A 21,299-nucleotide genomic window follows, 5' to 3' on the forward strand; every position below is an offset into this window, starting at 1 on the left:
TCAAGAAAAAAATTAAACATCACATGGTATATGTCTTAATGTATTCCTTACCTAAATATAACCTATGCCCTTCATTTCCCTTAAGAAAAATACACACTGAGTTTAGTTATTTTCCTGCATAAATAATCACAATATTATTCCTTCTTAAAAAGTGTCCTGTTTGACCAGGAAAGAGTCCATCATCACACCTCTGTGTGTTTTTGCCAATAAGACTAATTTATCAGAGAGTTGAACAATAGTGTGACATAGCATAAATGTTGTTGTCAATGTATTACTAATGTCCTAGATTTTGTTTTCACAGTCATTTTAGATTTATTTCCTGTTTGATGCCCTTTCATGCCAGAAGCATTTTGAGACATTTCACAAACCCACAAACACTAAACGGGGGTTCATTAAACAAAATCACTTCCAGAAAAAAATAACAAATTTTGTTTAAAAGCAGACAATACTAATTTTGTATATTAAAATTATATCTGTATGGATATTAAATCCAAAGAGGTTGTGATTATTCAGTTATAAGACTTCATATAACGCGTAATTTGTTCATTTACTGAATTGGAAAAATAGAAACTTTAAAGCTTAATTGGACAGTTTTATATCTTGCACAATATATAATAAGAAATCTGTATGTGCAGGATTTCAATACGCTATTGGGTATTTATTATCGCTGAGGTACTTTGTAAGACAATTTCCACACAGTAGAAAAAGATATACCGGTAGGTTTAGTACTTCATAAAAATAAAATAAAAAAAAACCCAGCAGATGGCAGCACCTAGCCGACCTTAGGTCATCTCCAAAAAAAATAAAAGGCAAGACTGAACCTTGATTAATACTTAGAAGGTTACAGAAACACTTCAGCAGGTGAATTTCATTTCACAGTGGGATTTTCAGATGCCATTAAGTTTAGGAATGGAAACACAAACCTTCCGTGAGGCAAAATGTTTATTCTTAATTATCCAAGCTTCACATTTAAGTTGAAATATATACAAGGGGGGGGAAAAGTTCATTTCGCTTTTTCTCATGAAAACACTGCATTAACTAACAATGGGTAGCTTTCTGGAAGCTCAGGAGCCTGAGCTATATTTTCCAGCTGAAAAGAAACTGTCCAGTTTAACTGTACAATGACAGCTAAAGTAGAATGTTGCTTCTAAAAATCCCATTGTGATACGGAAAGTAGCCATTGACTTTATCACAACGTAGTTCAATTTCATAAGGTACACACTGATAATTTATTGAATAGCCTGCACATAGAAGAAGATATAATTCATACACTTAGGAATTTGGCAGAGGAGCTGATGTATTTATAAAAGGCATCCTGATTTTTTTTTCTTACTCCAGTCCTCATGCCCAGTACATCGTTTTTAATCCATACTGGAATCACATGCCTTGATTCTGGTTTTGGAAATGTATTTAATCAACTTATATGGCTTCCCATCTTTCAAAGCTGATTCTTGGTGGCTAACAACACATAAAAACAATAAAAAGAAAACAGTGAAATATAAATACCAGCAATTTCATGACCATTAGGTCAAGTCAACTTAGGAATCTTAGAGGACAGAACTGAGATCACAAGCATAGTGTGAACAGACTGCTACTTTTTTTTTTAACACCGAAGTAACTTGTAAATGGCACAAAATTACATTTAAGTCCCTCGTGTTATTGATGAAAAACAGAGTTGATTTTGAGGAAATTCTCATTGCTGCCATTCTTATGAATGTTTTTCAGTATGTCTTCAGCAAAATGGCCATATCAGAGCTTTACGAAAAAAATGTGCTTTGTCTAACACAAATCTCAGGTTTGCCAGAAGATTAATGAGTTTATAGGCCTGTGAATATTTATGTTGTGAATCTATTTTTTTAATCAATAAATTGTACTTAGTAAAAGGCACTTGTATCAGCAGGATATCCTGAACATATTTGACCACATTTTTATAAATTCTGTGGAGGGAAATTCCCTTCTTGCTAGCCATTATTTAAAGAAACCACAATTTCTCTTTGCATAAATTGTAGTTTTAGTGACTGTTGTGTTTTTAATTGTTCTTTTTCCAGAAATTATACAGTTATCAACTCCAAAATCATTGTAGTCACCATACGGCCTGAACCCAGAACATCAGATTCCTTTCTAGAGATAGAATTAGCACACTTGGCAAACGTAAGTATTTCTGCTTATTTTCCAATTGGCTGAAGATTTTAAACAGAGAATATAAAGAACAATTTCAACCTGAGTCAATTTTAGCTCACATGTTTGTTTGTTTTCACTGATTTTGTAGTTTGGGGTTACTTTTATGTAATTAGAAGCAATATATATACAGTGTGAACAGAAAGGACTCACTGTAGAATGACAAATTCATCTTATTTTAGATTCAAAAGCATGACGATTTCCATATCACTGAATGCCTAAGTAGTTCTGTACCAGCCTGCTACCGACCCTGCAGAAAAGGCAGGGACAACCCCTTTTACAAGAAGGCAAGAGGCTGGAATTACGCCTGCCAAATTTATTGCTACAAAAACAAATAGAACAAGACACAAACCAAGAAACAGGAGCTTTTCAAGCGGTTGCCTTCAGCAAACCAGCCCTCCCACGCATTCCTCCTTAAATACAGTTCAGGGCGTGGCTTCTCTCTGCCTCCTTCCGAGGAGCCCCATTGCCTTCCTCTGTTTACTCCTGATTGACTGCCTCCTGCATCGGGCGTCCTTGAACAGGGCCAGCTGTGGGTCATCTTCATCCACGCTGTCAGGCTCACACAGCTGGGTCTGCGTTGTGACCAGATGAGAGGGGCCTGGCTGGGGGCTCTCATCAAGCTGTCCAATCCCCTCAGCAAGCTCTTCAACACCCCCCTCCTCCTCCTCCTCTGAGTCGTCCGACCCAACTGCTGAACCCACAGGCTGACCCTGAATCACAACAGTAGCTCCCATGTATTATTAAACTGTTCTTTATAAACTCTATAAACAATACCTCCAAAATTGTGTATTTATTTAATTTTTATTTCATTTATTAAAATCTTTAAACTACCCAATGCCAGAAGCTCTGTGGTACAGAGTTAAATATACTACAGTTAGTCCTCAACTTACAATAGTTCATATAGTGACTGTTCAGCAGTTAGAACAGCACTGAAAAAAGTAACTTATCACTCTTTTTCTCATTTATGACCATTGCAGCATCCCCATGGTCACATGAACAAAATTCAGACAATTGGCAACTGGTTCATATTTACGATGGTTGCAGTGTCCCGGGGTCATGTGGTCACCTTTTGCAACCTTCTGACAAGCAAAGTCAAAGGGGAAACCAGACTCACTTAACAACCATGTTAATGTATCAGGTGCAATGATTCACTTAATAGCTGCGGCAAGAAAGATCGTAAAAGGGGCAAGATGTTTTGCTTTGCAATAGAAGTTTGGGGCTCAATTGTGTTTGTAAGTCGAGGACTATCTATACTCCAGCAAACATTACATACGGAAGACTGGCTGCAGAATCCAGGAATATATGTGGAACCCCATAATAACAATCATCTTATGGAGGTATGAAAGGAAATTCATTCATGACTTTAAAGATGATACCTAAAACATAGCAGTTTTAGGTTTGAGTTTTGCTATTGGTAATTAATGTGAAAGTAGTAGAACAGTCCTAAGCTTCTCTGATAGTCATCTTAGAAGGAACAGAATGAAAAGCGGGGGGGAATCCATCCTGGGAGGAATGTGACTTGGGGAATCACAGAAAAAGTTATGCAGATATAAAAATGCTGCTGCTAGTAGACAGCTTATATTAGTATAGGTAGTGTAGTACAACCAGTATAGTATAGTACAGCCAGCAGATCTTTACACTGGATTTGGCATTTTTTCCTACTTATTAAGTCCTTCCCAAAGACCTGGGATAGGCAAATGTTGTTATTTGATAGTGTAAAAGGTTTTGTCACAGGATGTAAGCTGTTCCAAGTAAAGTTGCCTTTTGCAATTGACTGAGGGAGACTTTATCAATACTATTGATGTTCAAATGATTCTCCAGATATTTTGTTATTGCAGCCATGGCACATATTAGTATTGATACTATCTTTGCTTTCTTTTGCCACAGTTGTTCTACTTGTATTTTCATGTCTTTGTATTTTGTCATTTTCTCCAGTTCTTTCTTTTCTCCTCTGCTGCCTCCAGATACTGCCACATCCACTATCCAGACTTTTTGTCTTTCTTATATAGACAGTTGTTAAGTCTTGTATGTTATATGGCAGGTGCTTTAGTGATTTTTAGCGTTGATTAATTGGAATGGGTGGAATTTCAATACATGGCCAACTGCCCCACTGAAATAAATGGTTCATAAAATTAACTTTTCATTGGGCTGTATCCTGAAATATGAACAGATCAATATGAAGAGTGAAAAAAAAATGTAGATCTTGCCTTGGAAAGGGAACGGCGAAGGGGAAAAGACTATTTAATTCTGAGAAAAGCGGATATCACGAGAAAGAAACTCAAAATAAGCCTATCTTAATTATGTCAGAAATTCTGATAAGCCTTCAGTAGTCTGTTATTCTCTCTCACAACACTGAGGAAAATTTCTGCTGCTTTTTTGTCTCTTGAGATTGCATAACTTGAAGGGCCAAAAAAAGTCACTTGAAAAAACGGTAAGTAGGAATGGAGGTTGTAATTACAGGTGGTCCTCAGGTTACAACATTTTTTTAGTGACAGTTCAAAGGCATAAGGGCACTGAAAAAAAGTGACTTACAGCAATAGCACTTAAACTTATATGGTGCTTTACACCACTTTCTGGGCAGTTTACAAGGTCAGCATATTGCCCCCAGTTATCTGGGTCCTCATTTTACCGACCTCAGAAGGATACAAGGCTGAGTTAACCTTGAGCTCAAGATCAAACTCCAGGATATAGACAGAGTTTGCTTGCAATACTGCATTCTAACCGCTGCGCCACCACGGCTCCTAACAAATTATGGTCATTTTTCACACTTATAGCCATTGCAGCATCCCCATGGTAACGTGATCAAATATCGGATGCTTGGAAACTGACTTATATTTATGATAGCTGCAGTATCCCGGGTCATGTAATCGTCTTTTGCAGCCTTCTGACAAGCAAAGCCAGATTTACTTAACAACTATGTTACTAACTTAACAACTGCAGTGATTTACTTAACAACTGTGACAAAAAAGGTTGTAAAATGGGGCAAAACTTACTTAACAACGGTCTTGCTTAGCAACAGAAATTTTGGATTCAGTTGTGGCTATAAGACAAGAACTGCATGTATTTTGGTCCTCATGCTGGAATAGAACAATAAGCAATCCGAATATTGTCACTAAACTATATATCATTACTGGGACCATTTGTAGAACAATGACATAGTATCACCAAGCCAGGGGAAAGTTAAATGGACTTGAGAATGACCTCTAACAGTCCTTTTTCATTCCCCCCCCCCTTTTTATTGCCTTTTTTCAGAAATGCAGTGACATAGCGTATGGCTTTTTGTCACACCTTGAAAATGTTTGTCAGTTTCATTCTGGCCGCACAAGATGAAAGGCATTAATTGACGCTTGACTTCGTCCACTTGTTTGCAATATTAATAACTACCGTCTTAGCTGAAGGACTGGAAGTGCTGACAATACAGAAGGGCAGTAGCAACCTTATCAATAATATCTTAGAGGAAGTGTTTTTTTTTTCTTTTGGCTGGTTTTATATTTGATAACCTGAGATTTAAAATATGAAAGGGAAGAGAGTTATTTAGGCAAACAACTCCAGAAGCCCTCCAAAGGTCCACCAACATAAAATGGAAAATGCATTGAGAATAGTGTTAGCATTCCATTAAGAATAGACTGCGTAGCTGTTTGCATTCATATCTTGCCTTGTTTATGTAAGAGGGTTTAATAGAACTGTTAAAATGAGACTGACTATCTATCTATCTATCTATCTATCTATCTATCTATCTATCTATCTATCTATCTATCTATCTATCTATCTAATTAATCAGCATCTTTTTTTCTCAATGTGCTAATTTAATGGGTTTTTTATTATTTTTCCTCTACAACAATTCATCTAAATTTAAGACACGATAGTAATTGTTGTAATTACTTTATCTTTGAACTCTGTAGTTAATTTTAATCAGGTGACGACAATTTTGCTTCAGCTGTAGACCTTGAACATTGTACATTAATGGCTCACAAAGTACAGAAGTTAATGTTACCAATTTAATCGTTTAATTATTTAATTTAGTCACTAAGAAAGAAGTAAAATCCTGAACTTTTATTCAAATATTTCTTTTCTCATATTGTGCTAATAACTGTGCTCCATCGTATGTGAGTTAAATCTATTTTATGTGGTTTAATGTGATAGTTATGATCATATAAATATCGAGCTTAAGATATTTTCAAAGTCATTGTTTTAGCGAGAATCTTGTTTAAGTGGAAAAAGCAAAGACCTGAAGCAAGGGGTATCTGTGTGTAAGGTTGTGTGTCATAGTGTGAATGTCAAACCTGTGAGCTTTCTTTGAAGAGCACCTACCTTTCAGGATGGCTCAACAATTTTGACACATCTATTCTTCCAAAAAGAAGACATCGAAGAGAAGAATATCATTGCTTTACAAAATTGCATAGTTCCTGGAGATTGATTTTTGCACTTATTACTAGAATGCCCTTCTCACCAAAGCTGGACTTGAAATCAGAATTAAAAGGGGATAGTTAATCGTGCTGCAACATAATTTTATATTTCTATCAAGAGCTCACTGTACAGTGATTCAAACTATCAGTCAGGTTTTTTTTAATATACACTGTTTTTATTTCAGAAAAAAAATCACATCGTGGTATTTTTTCTGAACATCCAGTATCATTTGGGGGAGGCAAGAATGGCCCCTGTAACACCACAGCTCCTGAAGCTGCATTGGTTACCAGTCTGCTTCTGGGTGCAATTCAAGGCATTGGTGATCACCTTTAAAGTCTTTCATGGCATGTGCCCAGGTTACTTGAGGGACCATCTCACCACACTGGGATTGGCTCATGCCAGGAGAGGCATGCTGTGGATCCCATCAGCCCTATTATTCTGGATGGCGGGGTCTAGGAAGAAGATCTTCTATGCTGTTGCTCCTGCCCTCTGGAACATCTTTCCCTCCAATGTGAGGTTGGCCCCCACCCTCCTATTTTTTCATAGGGCCCTAAAACATGGCTCTGTCCCAATGGAGAAAGAGTGCAATGGAGGTGATTGACTGGGTAATAACAGATCCCACCTACCTCACCCTCCCCATGTGTCTTTGGTTTTAATTTTTGTTTTAACTTTTCATGTTTCAGCTTGTATGCAACTGTAAGTTGTCCAGAGTTACCCTATGGTAAGCTGGGCAGCCAATCAATTTTATAAATTTGATAGATAGATAGATAGATAGATAGATAGCTAGATAGATAGATAGATAGATAGCTAGATAGATAGATAGATAGACAGACAGACAGACAGACAGACAGACAGATAATTCTTTGTTTGATAAATATACCATTTACCTCTCTAAGTAAGATGCTTCTCGTTTTTGCTTAACGCCGCACTAATTTTTACTGTTATACTTTTTTAAAAGTAACATAGGGCTAATCTTACTTTATCTCATAATACACTAGCAGGAATTCTCGAATAGATGCTTGATAATATTAACTACTACAAATATAAAATTGGCGACGTTATCATCTTTCTGGAGCAAGTTTGGCATTGTGGTTAAGGGTTCAGGCTAGAAACAGGAAGAGTGTGAGTTCTAGTCCCACCTTAGGCACAAAGCCAGCTGGGTGGCCGTGAGCCAGTCACTTTCTCTCAGCCCTAGGAAGCAAACAATGGGACACCACTTCTGAAAAACTTTGCTAAGAAAACTTCAGGGACTTGTCCAGGTAGTCTCCAAGAATTGGACATGATTCTTTCTATAAATGGAATTAAAATAAATATTGTAAATGGAAGACATAGCTATAATAGCTTGCCTTAATACCACCTTAAATAAGATTCAAAGTAGCAACATCCTGGCATGCTACTGAAAGAGACATTGGAATGTGCTAATAATTTCTTCTTAAATACACGAGAGCATCATCAAAAATGATCATGCCAATCTTCTGTTGAATATTTTACACACATACCCAATTTCAGCTCTGGCCACAACATATACATTTTCAGATATTTTATGAGTTAATGGATGGCGTATACACCCGTTTGTGCATATAATTGGGGAATGTATTTTAACTATATACATTCGTTGAAAAGGACGATATATAATTGGATCTTCCTAGACCCAGGAAGATGATTTCTTTTTTTCCAGTTTAGTTTTTTTTTTAAAAAAAAACAATTCTTATCTCAATAGGGCAGGCTAATATTTAATGTTTGCAGTGTGACAGAAGGGAAAAATCATGCTACACTGTCAGGTTTGGTTAGGTACATTTCTATTTTTTTTATTATTGAAAAGTTTTACAATACATTTTTGAATACAAAAAATCCCCCTCCTCCCTCTCCCCAATCCCTCCCTACCCTACCCTCCCCCCTCCCCGACTTCCCAGAGCTGAATACAGGGTATAAAAATACAAACAAGCATAATCTAAAATATGCTAATAACAATAAAACATTAAATTCTGTCGCACTTTAACTCTCCATCGTCAAAATATTAATAAAATAACTACTAACTAGTTATACATCATATCGATCCACTACTTATTTGTGCTGCAACATAATTTTATATTTCTATCAAGAGCTCACTGTACAGTGAGCTCGCAACTTGGGAGTCCTCCTAGATTCACGGCTCACCTTGGAAGATCACATGGTGGCTGTGACTAGGGGGGCTTTCGCCCAGGTTCACCTGGTGCGCCAGTTGCGGCCCTATCTATGCCGGGATGATTTATGCACGGTCACTCACGCGCTCGTGACCTCTCGTCTAGACTACTGCAACGCTCTCTACATGGGGCTTCCCTTGAGGACCACCTGGAGGCTCCAACTGGTACAGAATGCAGCCGCGAGAGTTGTGTTGGGAGTCTCCCGATACTCCCATGTCACACCTCTGCTCCGTGAGCTGCATTGGTTACCAGTTGTCTTCCGGGTGAGATTCAAGGTGCTAGTAATGGTGTTTAAAGCCCTACATGGCAGGGGTCCGGAGTACCTTAGGGAACATCTGCTGCCGGCGTCTACTTCCCTCCGCCCTGTGCGTTCCCACAGAGAGGGTCTCCTCAGGGTGCCACCGGTCAGAGAATGTCGACTGGTGGCCCCCAGGGGGAGATCCTTCTCTGTGGGCGCCCTGGAGCTATGGAACCAGTTACCGGTTGAGCTCCGGACGGCGCCCGATCTTCGCTCCTTTCGCCGCGATCTGAAAACATACTTGTTCGAGCAAGCCGGCCTGGCCTGAGGGGGGATTGGTGGGGTTTTTTACTATTTTTATTGGGGGTTTTTACTATGTATTAACTGTATTTTTAATCGGGCATGTATTTAATTATCTTTTATTTTTTGTAAATCTCTGTGTTTTATTCTTGCCCTGTACACCGCCCTGAGTCCTTCGGGAGAAGGGCGGTATAGAAATATTAATAAATTAAATTAAATTAAAATTATTCAAATGCTAAATGAAACTTTTTAGTCCTATATTTATTCTGAATATATTCAATCCATCTCCTCCATTCCACAATGTATCTCTGTTGCGATTGGTCTGTCAAATACGCTGAAATCTTTGCCATTTCCGCCAAGTTAGAAACTTTTAAAGTCCACTCTTCTATAGTCGGCAGTTCTTCCTTCTTCCAATATTGCGCTACTAAAAGTCTTGCTGCCGTAATTAAATTCAACATCAACTTAGTATCTATAACAGTAGTATCTGTAATAATACCCAATAAAAACAATTGCGGAGAAAACTTTATCCTTTTCTTAAATATCTTTTGCATATTCCACCAAACTTTAATCCAGAAAGCTTTGTACATTCGTTGAAAAGGACGATATGTAATTGGATCTTCCTAGACCCAGGAAGATGATTTCTTTTTTTCCAGTTTAGGGTTTTTTTTTGTTTTTTTTTTTAAAAAACAATTCTTATCTCAATAGGGCAGGCTAATATTTAAAGTTTGCAGTGTGACAGAAGGGAAAAATCATGCTACACTGTCAGGTTTGTTTAGGTACATTTCTAGTTTAGATCTCTAAGTGTCTTACTCTCTGTTTATCTATTGTCAGAATGACCTGCTGGGGTTCATGTCTTGTTTGCATATAATCTAATAAAAACTTATTAAAAATAAGTCTGTTGGCTTCTATGTGTATGCTGATTTATCAGAGTAGCTGATCCAGAGCAAGCATGGGGGGGGGAGATATATACAACTTGAGTATATTGGGCATAAAGAGTGGCGAGGTGTTTTCATACTTATTTTCAGCAGTCTAGCTCAGACTGACCTGGAGTGCAGCCATAAATGGAGCACTCTATAAAGCTGTTTATACATTGCTTCCCAAGAGCTTTTTTGCTAATTTCTTAACAGTGACTAAGTAAGCTGCTCCTATCTATCCAAAAGAAAGCCATCCTAAAGGCCTTCCTCTATGCCAGACACGTCAAACACAAGGCCTGGGGGCCAAATCCGGCCCACAAAGTGGTTTCATGCGGCCCACGAAGCCATCCTGGAAACAGTGAGGGAATGGCCCCCGCTGCCTTGGCCCTGGCCCAGAGACCCTCAGACCTGTCCCACTCCTGCCCAGGCCCCCATAGGCACCCTTGATGCGAACGATGTAGAGCTGGCCACGCCCACCCAGTAGGCCATATGCACTCTAGCCACACCCACCCAGTAGGCCATGCCCACCCTGGCCATACCACCCGGCCCCCTGAGGGCAACTGCAATGCTGATCTGGCCCTCAATGAAATTGAGTTTGACACCCCTGCTCTATGCCAACCCGAGTAGACATCCCTTAGGGCCATGAACACTACCTTTAACATTTAAAGGATGAAGCAGAAGCTGTTTTTTTCGTTGAGTATTATATGTTTGTAGTACAATATATGAAGCAACATAGTCAATGGATATAAAAGAAAACAGAAATATATATATATATTTCATTCAACTGAACTGTTCATTTTTATTCAGGATCGAAGAGTTTTTGCTGTTAAAATATGTATATTTTTGTTACATCTCTGAGTAAAGGATACATTTTAATGGATATTCTCCCATGTTTTCTAGGGCACATTGAATCCCTATTGTGCATTATGGGATGATTCCAAAATGTAAGTAACAGATGTTTATTGCTCTTATTCAGGATGTATATTTCCAAATCACATCAATATCTAGGTAGAGAATAGATTAAAAGCATTATTATGATATGCAGAAATCTGTGCTAAACATGAACTTAAGTATATAATTATGCCAATATAGTGCTGTACCATTTTCAGGATCCTGTTTTTACATTATATATTGGCACTGGAAAATCGGAAATCTAACCAACTCACCCACCTTCATTCTGGCATTGATTAGTTAAAAACTTATTATTGTCAAGGGTCTCTGACAGTATTGGTATGCATGGAAATTTTTACAGAAGCATATGATTCCAATAGGACTCTTAGGATTAAATGCTTATTTGTGCTTATTTATTGCAAAAGAACATGTTACTAAGCAACATTCTGAGCACATTGTCAGATTTTTAGGCAACAAAGTGTTTGTATGTGTGCATGTTACATACAAAGTGTGTGTATAAGTTTGTGTATTATTTATTGTGGTTGATGAATTGAAGCTGGTTAATTATTTCAAAACTATTATTCTAGCAAAGATAGCTGTATCACTGTTCAAACAAATTCCAAAGGAATTTATATTGATAAGAAATTCTATTGATATGATAGAGGAAATGTATGTTTATTTATAGGATGCTGTATATTCAGGGTTACCATTGATTATGAATTTTTTTCAAGCATCATTGAATATAGTCAACTGTACAATGTTTTCCTCATGAAGTCTATTATGCTGTATTTCTAAGTGCATTTACTACAGAGTAGTCAAACTGAACATTGTAGGGCAGTGGTGGCGAGCCTATGGCACGCATGCCAGAGGCGGCACTCAGAGCCCTCTCTGTGGGCATGCGTGCCACCGCTGCCAGCAGCTTGTGCAGGTCCATTAGGCCACCACTGCCACATGGAACAGCATCCCCACCCAGTACAAAGGAGGTGAAGTGGCCAACTAGCAAGCTCAAGTAGAGGTGGTAGAGCATGCCCATACTCAACAAACCAAAGGCCACCCCGAGCAGGGAAAGCTGGTTCCCCATCGGTGCCATAGCCCCCCAGTCCCAGCTAGGATTGCGTGCCTCTCCCCATCTATGCTGGGCCTCCTGCCCACGGCCCCACCCACCAGAGACCCCTGGATCTCCCCAACCCTGCCGGGCCCCCACAGGTGTCCCCCCCTGAGCAACTTCGAGGTGTCCATGCTTACCCCAGGCATACCCACCCAGTCTTCCATGACCACTCAGTGGGCCACACCCCCATGCCCCCCCTGAGGGCACCACAATGCTGATGCGGCCCTGGCACTTTGCAATAAATGAGTGGGTTTTGGGTTGCGGTTTGGGCACTCGGTCTCTAAAAGGTTTGCCATCACTGTTGTAGGCTGTACTTTTGACTAAACATAGATTGCATTGTCATGCATATCTACCTACCTGTCTCATAAGCGACTCTGCGGTGTACAACAAAACTAAATAAATACCCAAAATCATTATTCAAGGTGCTGGTGATGACCTATAAAGCCCTAAATGGCTTGGGTCCGGGATATCTGAGGGAACACCTGCTGCCGGCATCAAGTTCCCTTCATCCTGTGCGCTCCCACAGGGAGGGCCTTCTCAGGGTGCCGCCGGCAAAGGATTGCCGGCGGGCAACGCCCAGGGGGAGGGTCTTCTCTGTGGGCGCACCTGCCCTCTGGAACCAGTTACCCGTAGAGCTTAGGACTGCCCCTGATTTTCGTTCGTTCCGCTGGGACCTGAAGACCTGGCTCTTTGAGCTTTCCGGCCAGGACTGAGGATTTTTTTTAACTTTTTAACTTATTGTAATTGGGTTTTAATCAGAGTTATAGGGGTTTTAGATTTTAATTAAGGATAATTTAATCTATTTTAATTGTTATTAATTTTTGTATTGTGATGTTGTTTTAATTGCCTTGTGAACCGCCCTGGGTCCTGTGGGAGAAGGGCGGTATATAAGTTTAATAAATAATAATAATTATTATTATTGCTAACAAATATTTAAAATGTTAAAAAGCTACAAAAACAAGTAAAACAAGCATTATATGTGAAGGGATGTTAATAGTAATGGGGCCACTTCGCTAATTCACCTGTCTCCTGGGGCCCCCAGGGCTGCTGCCATAACCAGGTCTTGAAGATCTTTGAGAGTTTAGAAGTGATGAAGCCCTCCTCACTTGGGAGGGGAGGAGATTCCATAATGTGGTGGCCATAGCAGAAAAGGTCCTCTTCCTTGAGCCCGCCAAATGTAGCTCCCTAGATGATGTAACCCATAACTTTGCATCACAGCGAGATGGGCGATGAATACATTTAATAAATAAATAAAATGAAAAATTCTGTTAGATCTGGTGTGACAGGCCAATGAAATCAGGGAAATGCAATCCCTCAAATCACCTGGTCCCATGTCATGTAGGGCTTTAAAGGTCCACACCAACACTTTGAAGTGGTCTCGGAAACAAAATGGTAATCAGTCCAGCTCCCGCAACAGAGGTATAACTTGTGCTCTACCAGAGACATAACCTAATTGCTCATGCTGCTGTATTCTGCATCAGCTAAAGTTTGCAGATACTCTTCAAAGGCAGACTCATGTATAACACATAGCAATAGTCCTACTGGGTGGGCATTAATGACCATGGGTAGGACTCTTTTTATCCTTTTAAGGCCAGTGTGTGTTTGGCAGTGTGTGTTCTTGCAAGAAACAACCATTCTGCAAGCTTCATTTGTGGGGACAGTTTTGATCAAAAAAACAACTCTTGAAAATGAAATAAAGAAGAAAATATAGTTTCTTCAGGCACTTTCTAAAGTTTTTTTTTACAAAGTACAGTGAAACAAATCTTTATAAATCACATTATACAATAAATTATTTGTAAGCATTTCTTGAGGTCCTTCTGACATAAGGGGCTGATCATAATTATGCTTGCATTTTAGAGACTTCTCTTTCCCCATTGTCAGTTATTCAAAATAAGGGTTCTCTGTACTCCAGTGACAAACCTACAAGTGTAAAGAATCTGTGTGAAATAGATTTTTAAGAGAAAGAGAGAGACTCAACAAAAATAGCATTTATGCACAATTACAGTATTTTCCTTTGTGCAGGTAAACATTTCTGTGTCAGAAAATGACTGCATCCCGCCAGTTTATTTGTGCTAAAAGCTGTGAACACTGAAGAAACATTTGAATCTTTTTGCACATATTTTATAATGATTTACTGTAATTGTTCCACAGCACTCATCATTATTTAAGGGAACATCAGTGATTCTGAAGGCAAAGAATATGGTTAGAGTTTAACTGTATAGATCTATCCTTATGTAACAGAAAGATTATGTTAATTGAGATAGGTCTGTGTTGTGTGTTCATGTCAGTGCCGTTGCACCTGGCTCTTTTTCATTTTTCATCCTTTCTCTGCCATATTGCAGAGTAAGGATGCATTTTTCAGTAATGCAGTTGGTGAATCCTTGAAAATGACTTACGGCAGGAAAGTACTTCAAATCTCAGGTACAGTGAAATAGTTCAATGGTAGTTTTTAAATGGCTGTTCCCAAAGCTGCTTAAAGATTTCCAATAATAGAAATAACCCAATGAGAGAGGCATTAGTCATCAGAGACTACAGTATGTGGGATCAGGAAAGATGGATGCTACCATTTGTTACGCTTCATGAATGAGTATTTTACTTTATTTGATTAACTTACAGAATTTGTATTCTAACACTGTAGGTCTTAAATTATAATAAAAGTTCCCAATGTACTGGAATGGGAGGATATCGGTTTTACTTTTATTTATTTATATTTCACATTGTTGGACCTGCCACAACTTAAAGCTCTAAATAGAAATGATCCTTGGCTCCATTTATTGAGAAAGTATAGTTTATTAGAGGTCAAGTGTATTGCAATATTGCAAAGTCAGAACTGAGAATCGCATGCCAATATCCCTAATTTCTACTTTTCCCTCCCTTAACTATCTCTCATTGCCCACCCCATTGTAACCAATCAGGCTCAGGCAAGAAGTTTTCATAACGGTCAGTCCAAGCACAGTTTGGTATGTGGCTCCCTCCTTCTTCCAGCTGGGTGTCCTTGAGGCAGCATCTGGAGGAGATACAGCAGTTACTTTTGTTTTCCCAAGCATCCCATCTTTCATTCCCCCTCCCCACAGTTCATGGCAGTCTACCACTGCATAGTAGCGAAACTGACATATTTTTGAGCTGCCCATCTCCTAGAAAGAAGGACTCTGGGCAGTGTACAATAAAATATTATATACATTGTATAAAAATTAATTTTTTAATACAAACGTATACACATTATCATGGTTCCAACAGATGAAACTCTTCAAAAGAACTTCGAGGCATTGTTTACCTTAAATAATCTTTTATTCAAGAAACAAAGTATCGGCACAACATACTCGAAACCAAAAACTAAATTTCCCTCCCCTGGATACAAAGTAACAAAGCACAATTCCCTCCTTCAATAAACAGTCATAAATCACATTCCCCAATTAGCTTGAAGCACAGGCTTTCTCCCCGGCTCTTCAACCTGCCAAAACTCTATTAACTCTGGGCCCAATAACCTTGGGTTCCCACAGCTGAGTTATTATTGTTATGACTAGCTGGACTCTCATCCACATTCCGCCTCCCAGCATCAACTAACTCTAAAAGCAATAGAGAAAAATGGCTGCATTTCCTTCTGTTGTCAAAGCCAAGAACATCCAATGTTAGCAGCATTGACACACATATTGAAATATAATGTGCAACATTGTGCTATTGAGAACCTATGTAATATAAAGGCTGGGATATTTTTTTTATTCCATCATCTATAGATAAGTTTAAATTCTATTCTATACAACATCAAACTTTTCCATATATGGCAGACTGAAATTATGAACCACTCTTTAAAATTATATAAGCCTGGCATATCTTTATGTCCTTGAAAAACAAAGACATTTTGGTTTGGTTATATTACAACTTGTTCTATTTGGGGCAAATGCAGATAGATCTAATATATTATTAGTAAGAATTCTTGCTAACTCATTGCTCTCTACAAAAATTGCAGAAAGTATAAATTGTTTCTTGTATAGAAGTTCCTGAATTAAGCAGCTGTAATCTAAAGAGTTTGTGATATAGCTGAACAGCCATATTTACATTATATCACACTGAAAGACTGTGCATTGTTATAAATCATACAACAACCAGAGTAAAGAGTAACTGGAAGAAGATCATCCTTATTTTTTTAAGACAATGACAGCAGTAAAGTCATCATGTTTTTCCATTCTCATTACATCACCAGAAAGATGCTCAATAAAACTTCAGATCAATGAAGGAACAATCACATCTCAGTCTCAGAATATATTAGAACCACTAGAGGCTTGCAATGACAACTTTGCAAGACATTTTGAGGATAAAGTAGTCAAAGTCTCTGTGAACTTGGCATCTTCACTGACAAAATTTGCATAATTTAAACGAGAAGGGAATTTAAAAAAAGATCTGAAAGCATGAAGTAGGCTTGTCCTGTGACCAATCAGATTCTAGCTCTTCGAGAATTAGATGTTAGAACTAAGCAGAATTCCGTATCTTATATTCATATCGCTGGAGTAACATGCAAAGAAACAAAAATGAACAGCAGTTTGCTGCTTATGAAGCAGTTTCTCCAGCTGTTGCCGATTGCCTTTTGAGCAGTACAGTACACATACAACCATAACCTCCATTCTTTTACAGTGAAAATCATTTACCTTTAGTTCTGCTCTCATTTTCATCTTTGCCATCATGCCATTACGATGCTTTCGCTATTTTAGTTATAGAAGCCCCTTACACTGTCCTTATACTCGTCCCAGCTTCTGCCAACCTAGCAGTTTGAAAACACGTAAAAATGCAAGTAGAAAAATAGGGACCACTCCAGTGGGAAGGTAACAGCGCTCCGTGCATCTTTGGCGTCTAGTCATGCCGGCCACATGACCATGGAGATGTCCTCAGACAAGCGCTGGCTCTTCGGCTTTGAAACGGAGATGAGCACCAGCCCCTAGAGTTGGAAATGACTAGCACGCATGTGCAGGGGAACCTTTACCTTTACCTTTATACTGTCCTTGCCATGCTTACAAACATAAGATACAGTATGTATATACTTGGCACTCCCAGAGGAGCGTACAGCCATGGGGATGGTTAGCACCCTGAAAGCCCTCCTCCACGTTTTAATTTTATCATTGACCTACGGCTCTTGTTCAATGCTAAATATTGCTGTTATGTTTTAGTATTTTATTTGTATACCTCCTAGGGTCCCTCTGTGGGGAAATAGCAATAACAATAGCACTTAGACTTATATACTGCTTCCCTAAGCGGTTTTACAGAGTCAGCATATTGCCCCCCAACAATCTGGGTCCCCATTTTACCTACCTCAGAAGGATGGAAGGCTCATGCAAACTTCAGCCGGTCAGGATTGAACTCCTGGAAGTCAGCAGAATTAGCCTGCAATACTGCATACTAACCACTGCACCACCACAGCTCCTTGGGCAGTTTTAAACTTGACTAAGTAAATAAGCAAGTAAACAAACAAATAAACAAATAAATAAATAAATTTCTATTTGCACAAAGAAAATGAACAATTCAGAAAGTTCCAAAGATGTCCTCAGGGGCATTTTCAAAGCCGCATTTCAAAACAAGCAGAGAAACAATAATATCTAATCTAATTATTGGTGTGGATTGTGTCCCTGTACTTTGTGTCTCTTACTATGGTGTTAAAAAAAGAGAGAAATGATTTTTCAACCCATAAACAGACAATGGAGTCACCAAGAAAAAAGAATTGAAGGGTATAGATTGGATGTAACCCAAACAGTTACGTATGTAACAACACCAATTGGTACTTATATGAATGACATGCACACAGTATGTACTTACCTGCTGTTTGCATTATAGCATTTCACCAGATATCTTTTAGTCTAGATTTGGAGTGCACAACTTTGGGCTATTGTATGGATTTTTAGTGGCCCTCTGATGCCAACTTTCCCCTTCAATACAGGTAAAATAAATTTGATTTTATTTCAGTGTGTTGTTCTTATGTTGCTAGGTTTGTCACTTTCAAGTCTTCATAACTCAATGGATATAATTTTGCCAGAATTGTCTGTCAATAAATAGTAGTTAATATGATTATTTCCTCTGTCTTTAATAATTTTCCTCTTCTATAACATTAAAAATTATAATTTGGGAGCCAGTATAGTGTAAGATTAAAATATTGGACTTGGACATAGACCATTTAATTACCTTAATAACAAAGCTTATCTTTTGCACTCAGGATGACCAACCACAAAATTATGCTGTAAAGATCAAATTAATAGTGATCACCAAGTACGCCATCTTGAGTTCTCAGGAAAAAGGTGGCAAATAAATGCAATAAAAAAGAGAGAAATTCTGAAAATGAGACTTAAAGTTATAACCAACATATCCTGTTTCCAGAGGGAAACTGTTCTAGAATTTGCTTGGTATGGAAATATGGATAGAGCAAAGTTTTGAACCTTCATCCCAGTATTAGGACATGAAATCATTCGTTGAAAATAAAAATGGGGAAATTCAGGATCAGTTAAAGGAACTACTTTTAAAAAGGGGGAAATAACGAACTTTTGAATATGCCATCCAATGACACCTTGAAAAGGGATCTAGATAGTCTCCTATCATTAAATGATGGACAGCTTCCTTTAAATACCAAATGCTAGAAATCAAGACACCATTCTTCAGTCTTCAGTCTCATACAAACTGTATGTTTGTTACTTTCTGAATATATCTGTGGTCTTTGTAAAACATAGAAGATTGGCCATTAGCTTGATCCAGCAATACTCTTGTCTATGGAAATCAAATCAAATCAAATCCAGGTACCTTTTGAAATGCACCTATGGGACAGCAAGACTTTACTTCTATAAGAATTTTTATTTTCTTTTGCTAATACTGTGTCAAACATCACATTCTAGTTCTACTCTGAACCATTGAGCTAATGCGTTATTTATCCTGAGAGTGGATTTTAACTTTTAGCAGAAATATATATTTGGGAGCACAAGAGCCAGTTTCACCTAGTGGTTAAGGCACCAGGCTAGAAACTGGGAGACTGTGAATTCTAGTCCACCTTAGATGTGAAAGCTGGCTGAGTGACCTTAAGTCAGTTGGTCAAATCCTGTCACAACCAACGGATCAACACTGAGTTGATTTGAAAACATTAGGAAGAAATGTATAGAAAGAGAGAGAGGAAAAACAGAGTGCATCTTTGTATTCTCTCAGAATCAAATTTCTAAGGAAAAGAATTTTCCTAAGAGGATTGGGTTTGGTTGATATTTTCCTTCTTAATAGCTGGAGGAGTGTAAGTTTCATTTAGTATATTGCACCTTCTGGTCCAAGGCAGTTTTGTCTCTGTCAGCATACTGCTGACAGAATCATTCTAAACAGTTTCTGATGAGGCTGCAGAGGATTCAGAAGAAGGAGTAGTAAGAAGAAGAAGAAGAAGCTTAAAGACTCAGCTACTATCTCCTGAAAGCAGAATCATATTAACTTACAATTAGTAAATAGAACCAGTTTCATTGCTACTTGGCACAACCTTACGAAGTACGAATGAAAAGGTAAAAAAGGTATTTTGTGTAAACTAAATCATGTATAAATAAAAGACAACTAATCAATACTTAGGCAATTGCCATATTCTAGCAATACGTATTTACTTTTATAATGCCATGTTTTAGCAGTGTTCATACTGCTCTGACTTATATTAACTCTGAATGTCAAGCACGAGGAAATTCAGAAGTTCCAGGCAAATTTGAAGGGGTATAAAGATTTATTGTGAGCTTAAGAATAAGAATCTATAAGAATCTGAACTACTAACAGTTAAAGCAATTTGGCAGTAGATAAAACTCAAAGGAATTCAAGGTGAGCTGGATTTAGATCTCTTCTGGGCGCAAAGGGACTTGGGACTGATGACGCATGTGATTCTTTTCTCAGGCTCAGCCTGGTTACCTCCTACAGTGAAGTTACCCAGAGGTCAGTAGTATGACCCCACTTTTGATCAGGAGGGACTTTTTTGAAAGGCTAAGAGAGATTTATTTCAGGAAGGAAGGATTTGCTCACTTGTCCCTGCATGCATTAGTCCCTAATATGCAGTTAGTCATGGAAATATTCACTGGAGAAGAGCCTAATGCTGGGAAAGATTGAGGGCAAGAGAAGAAGGGAACGACAGAGAATGAGGTGGCTGGATGGAGTCACTGAAGCAGTAGGCGTGAGCTTAAATGGACACCAGAAGATGGTAGAGGACAGGAAGGCCTGGAGGAATGTTGTCCATAGGGTCGCGATGGGTCGGACATGACTTCGCAGCTAACAACAACAACAACATGGAAATATACAGTTTGTTCTTTGGAATTATAATTAATCTTCCATGTGGTCTGATCTAATCTCAAAGTATCACTTTTCAGTAACAAATATGTTTAACTCAGGAGTAACACCAATATGTCCAAATAAAAGATCTTGATCTCTGTGCCTTCCCATCCTAGCAAAATATAGACAGGTACATGTTTATCAAAGTAGAATTGATAATTAGCTATAGTTTGTTATTAGGGTTTATTAGATTACCTTGAATCATACTTAGCCATTCTGTATGTAACAACAAATTATATTTTGTATTAGAAACAAATTAAGTTGGTCTTAAACCTGATTTCAAGGTGCTTTTATGGGTGCCCAAGGTATGCAAAGCTATATTTCTGCATGGAGAAATGGGCTCTTTGCGATATTGGCAATATTAGAGAGAACAGAGCAAATCTCTACGAAGTACAGGAAGTTAATTTCCTGAAAGGTACTTTATTTATTTTTTTAATGAATAAAACAAATTATAATAATTAACTCTAGGTAAGTTTATACTGTAAAGTACTGTGAAATAGAGTGGCACCTTAGTACTCATTGTTAATTGGTCCCTGGAGGCACAATGAGTACTAAAAATAATGAATATCAAACAAACCATATGTCTTATCACATGACCCTTTGTTTTGGCTGGGAAGGATTTCCTGTCTTCCTTTTTAAAAAAAAATCCCATTTATATCCTGCCCTTCTCCGAAGACTCAGGGTGGCTTACAATCTAAAGCACAAATCAATGTGCTTAGCAATAGCCTTCATTCTATGTATATGCCTGCTTATTAGGTCTTTCGCCCCCC

General features: G+C 38.3%; 1 protein-coding gene across 1 annotated transcript in view; it reads left to right on the top strand.

The window, feature by feature from the left end:
- ADGRB3 (adhesion G protein-coupled receptor B3) overlaps positions 1 to 21,299 on the top strand; it is a gene marked incomplete at both ends in the record, with an annotated part of 540,315 nt that overhangs the window by 282,812 nt on the left and 236,204 nt on the right. Inside the window, 2 exons of the mRNA XM_083351264.1 lie at positions 2,049 to 2,151; positions 11,124 to 11,167. Coding sequence (XP_083207390.1) covers positions 2,049 to 2,151; positions 11,124 to 11,167 — 147 coding nt within the window. The remainder of the gene's footprint in view (positions 1 to 2,048; positions 2,152 to 11,123; positions 11,168 to 21,299) is intronic.

The sequence above is a fragment of the Vipera ursinii genome (assembly GCF_947247035.1).
Source record: "Vipera ursinii genome assembly, chromosome: 1".
NCBI classification, from domain to species: domain Eukaryota; kingdom Metazoa; phylum Chordata; class Lepidosauria; order Squamata; family Viperidae; genus Vipera; species Vipera ursinii.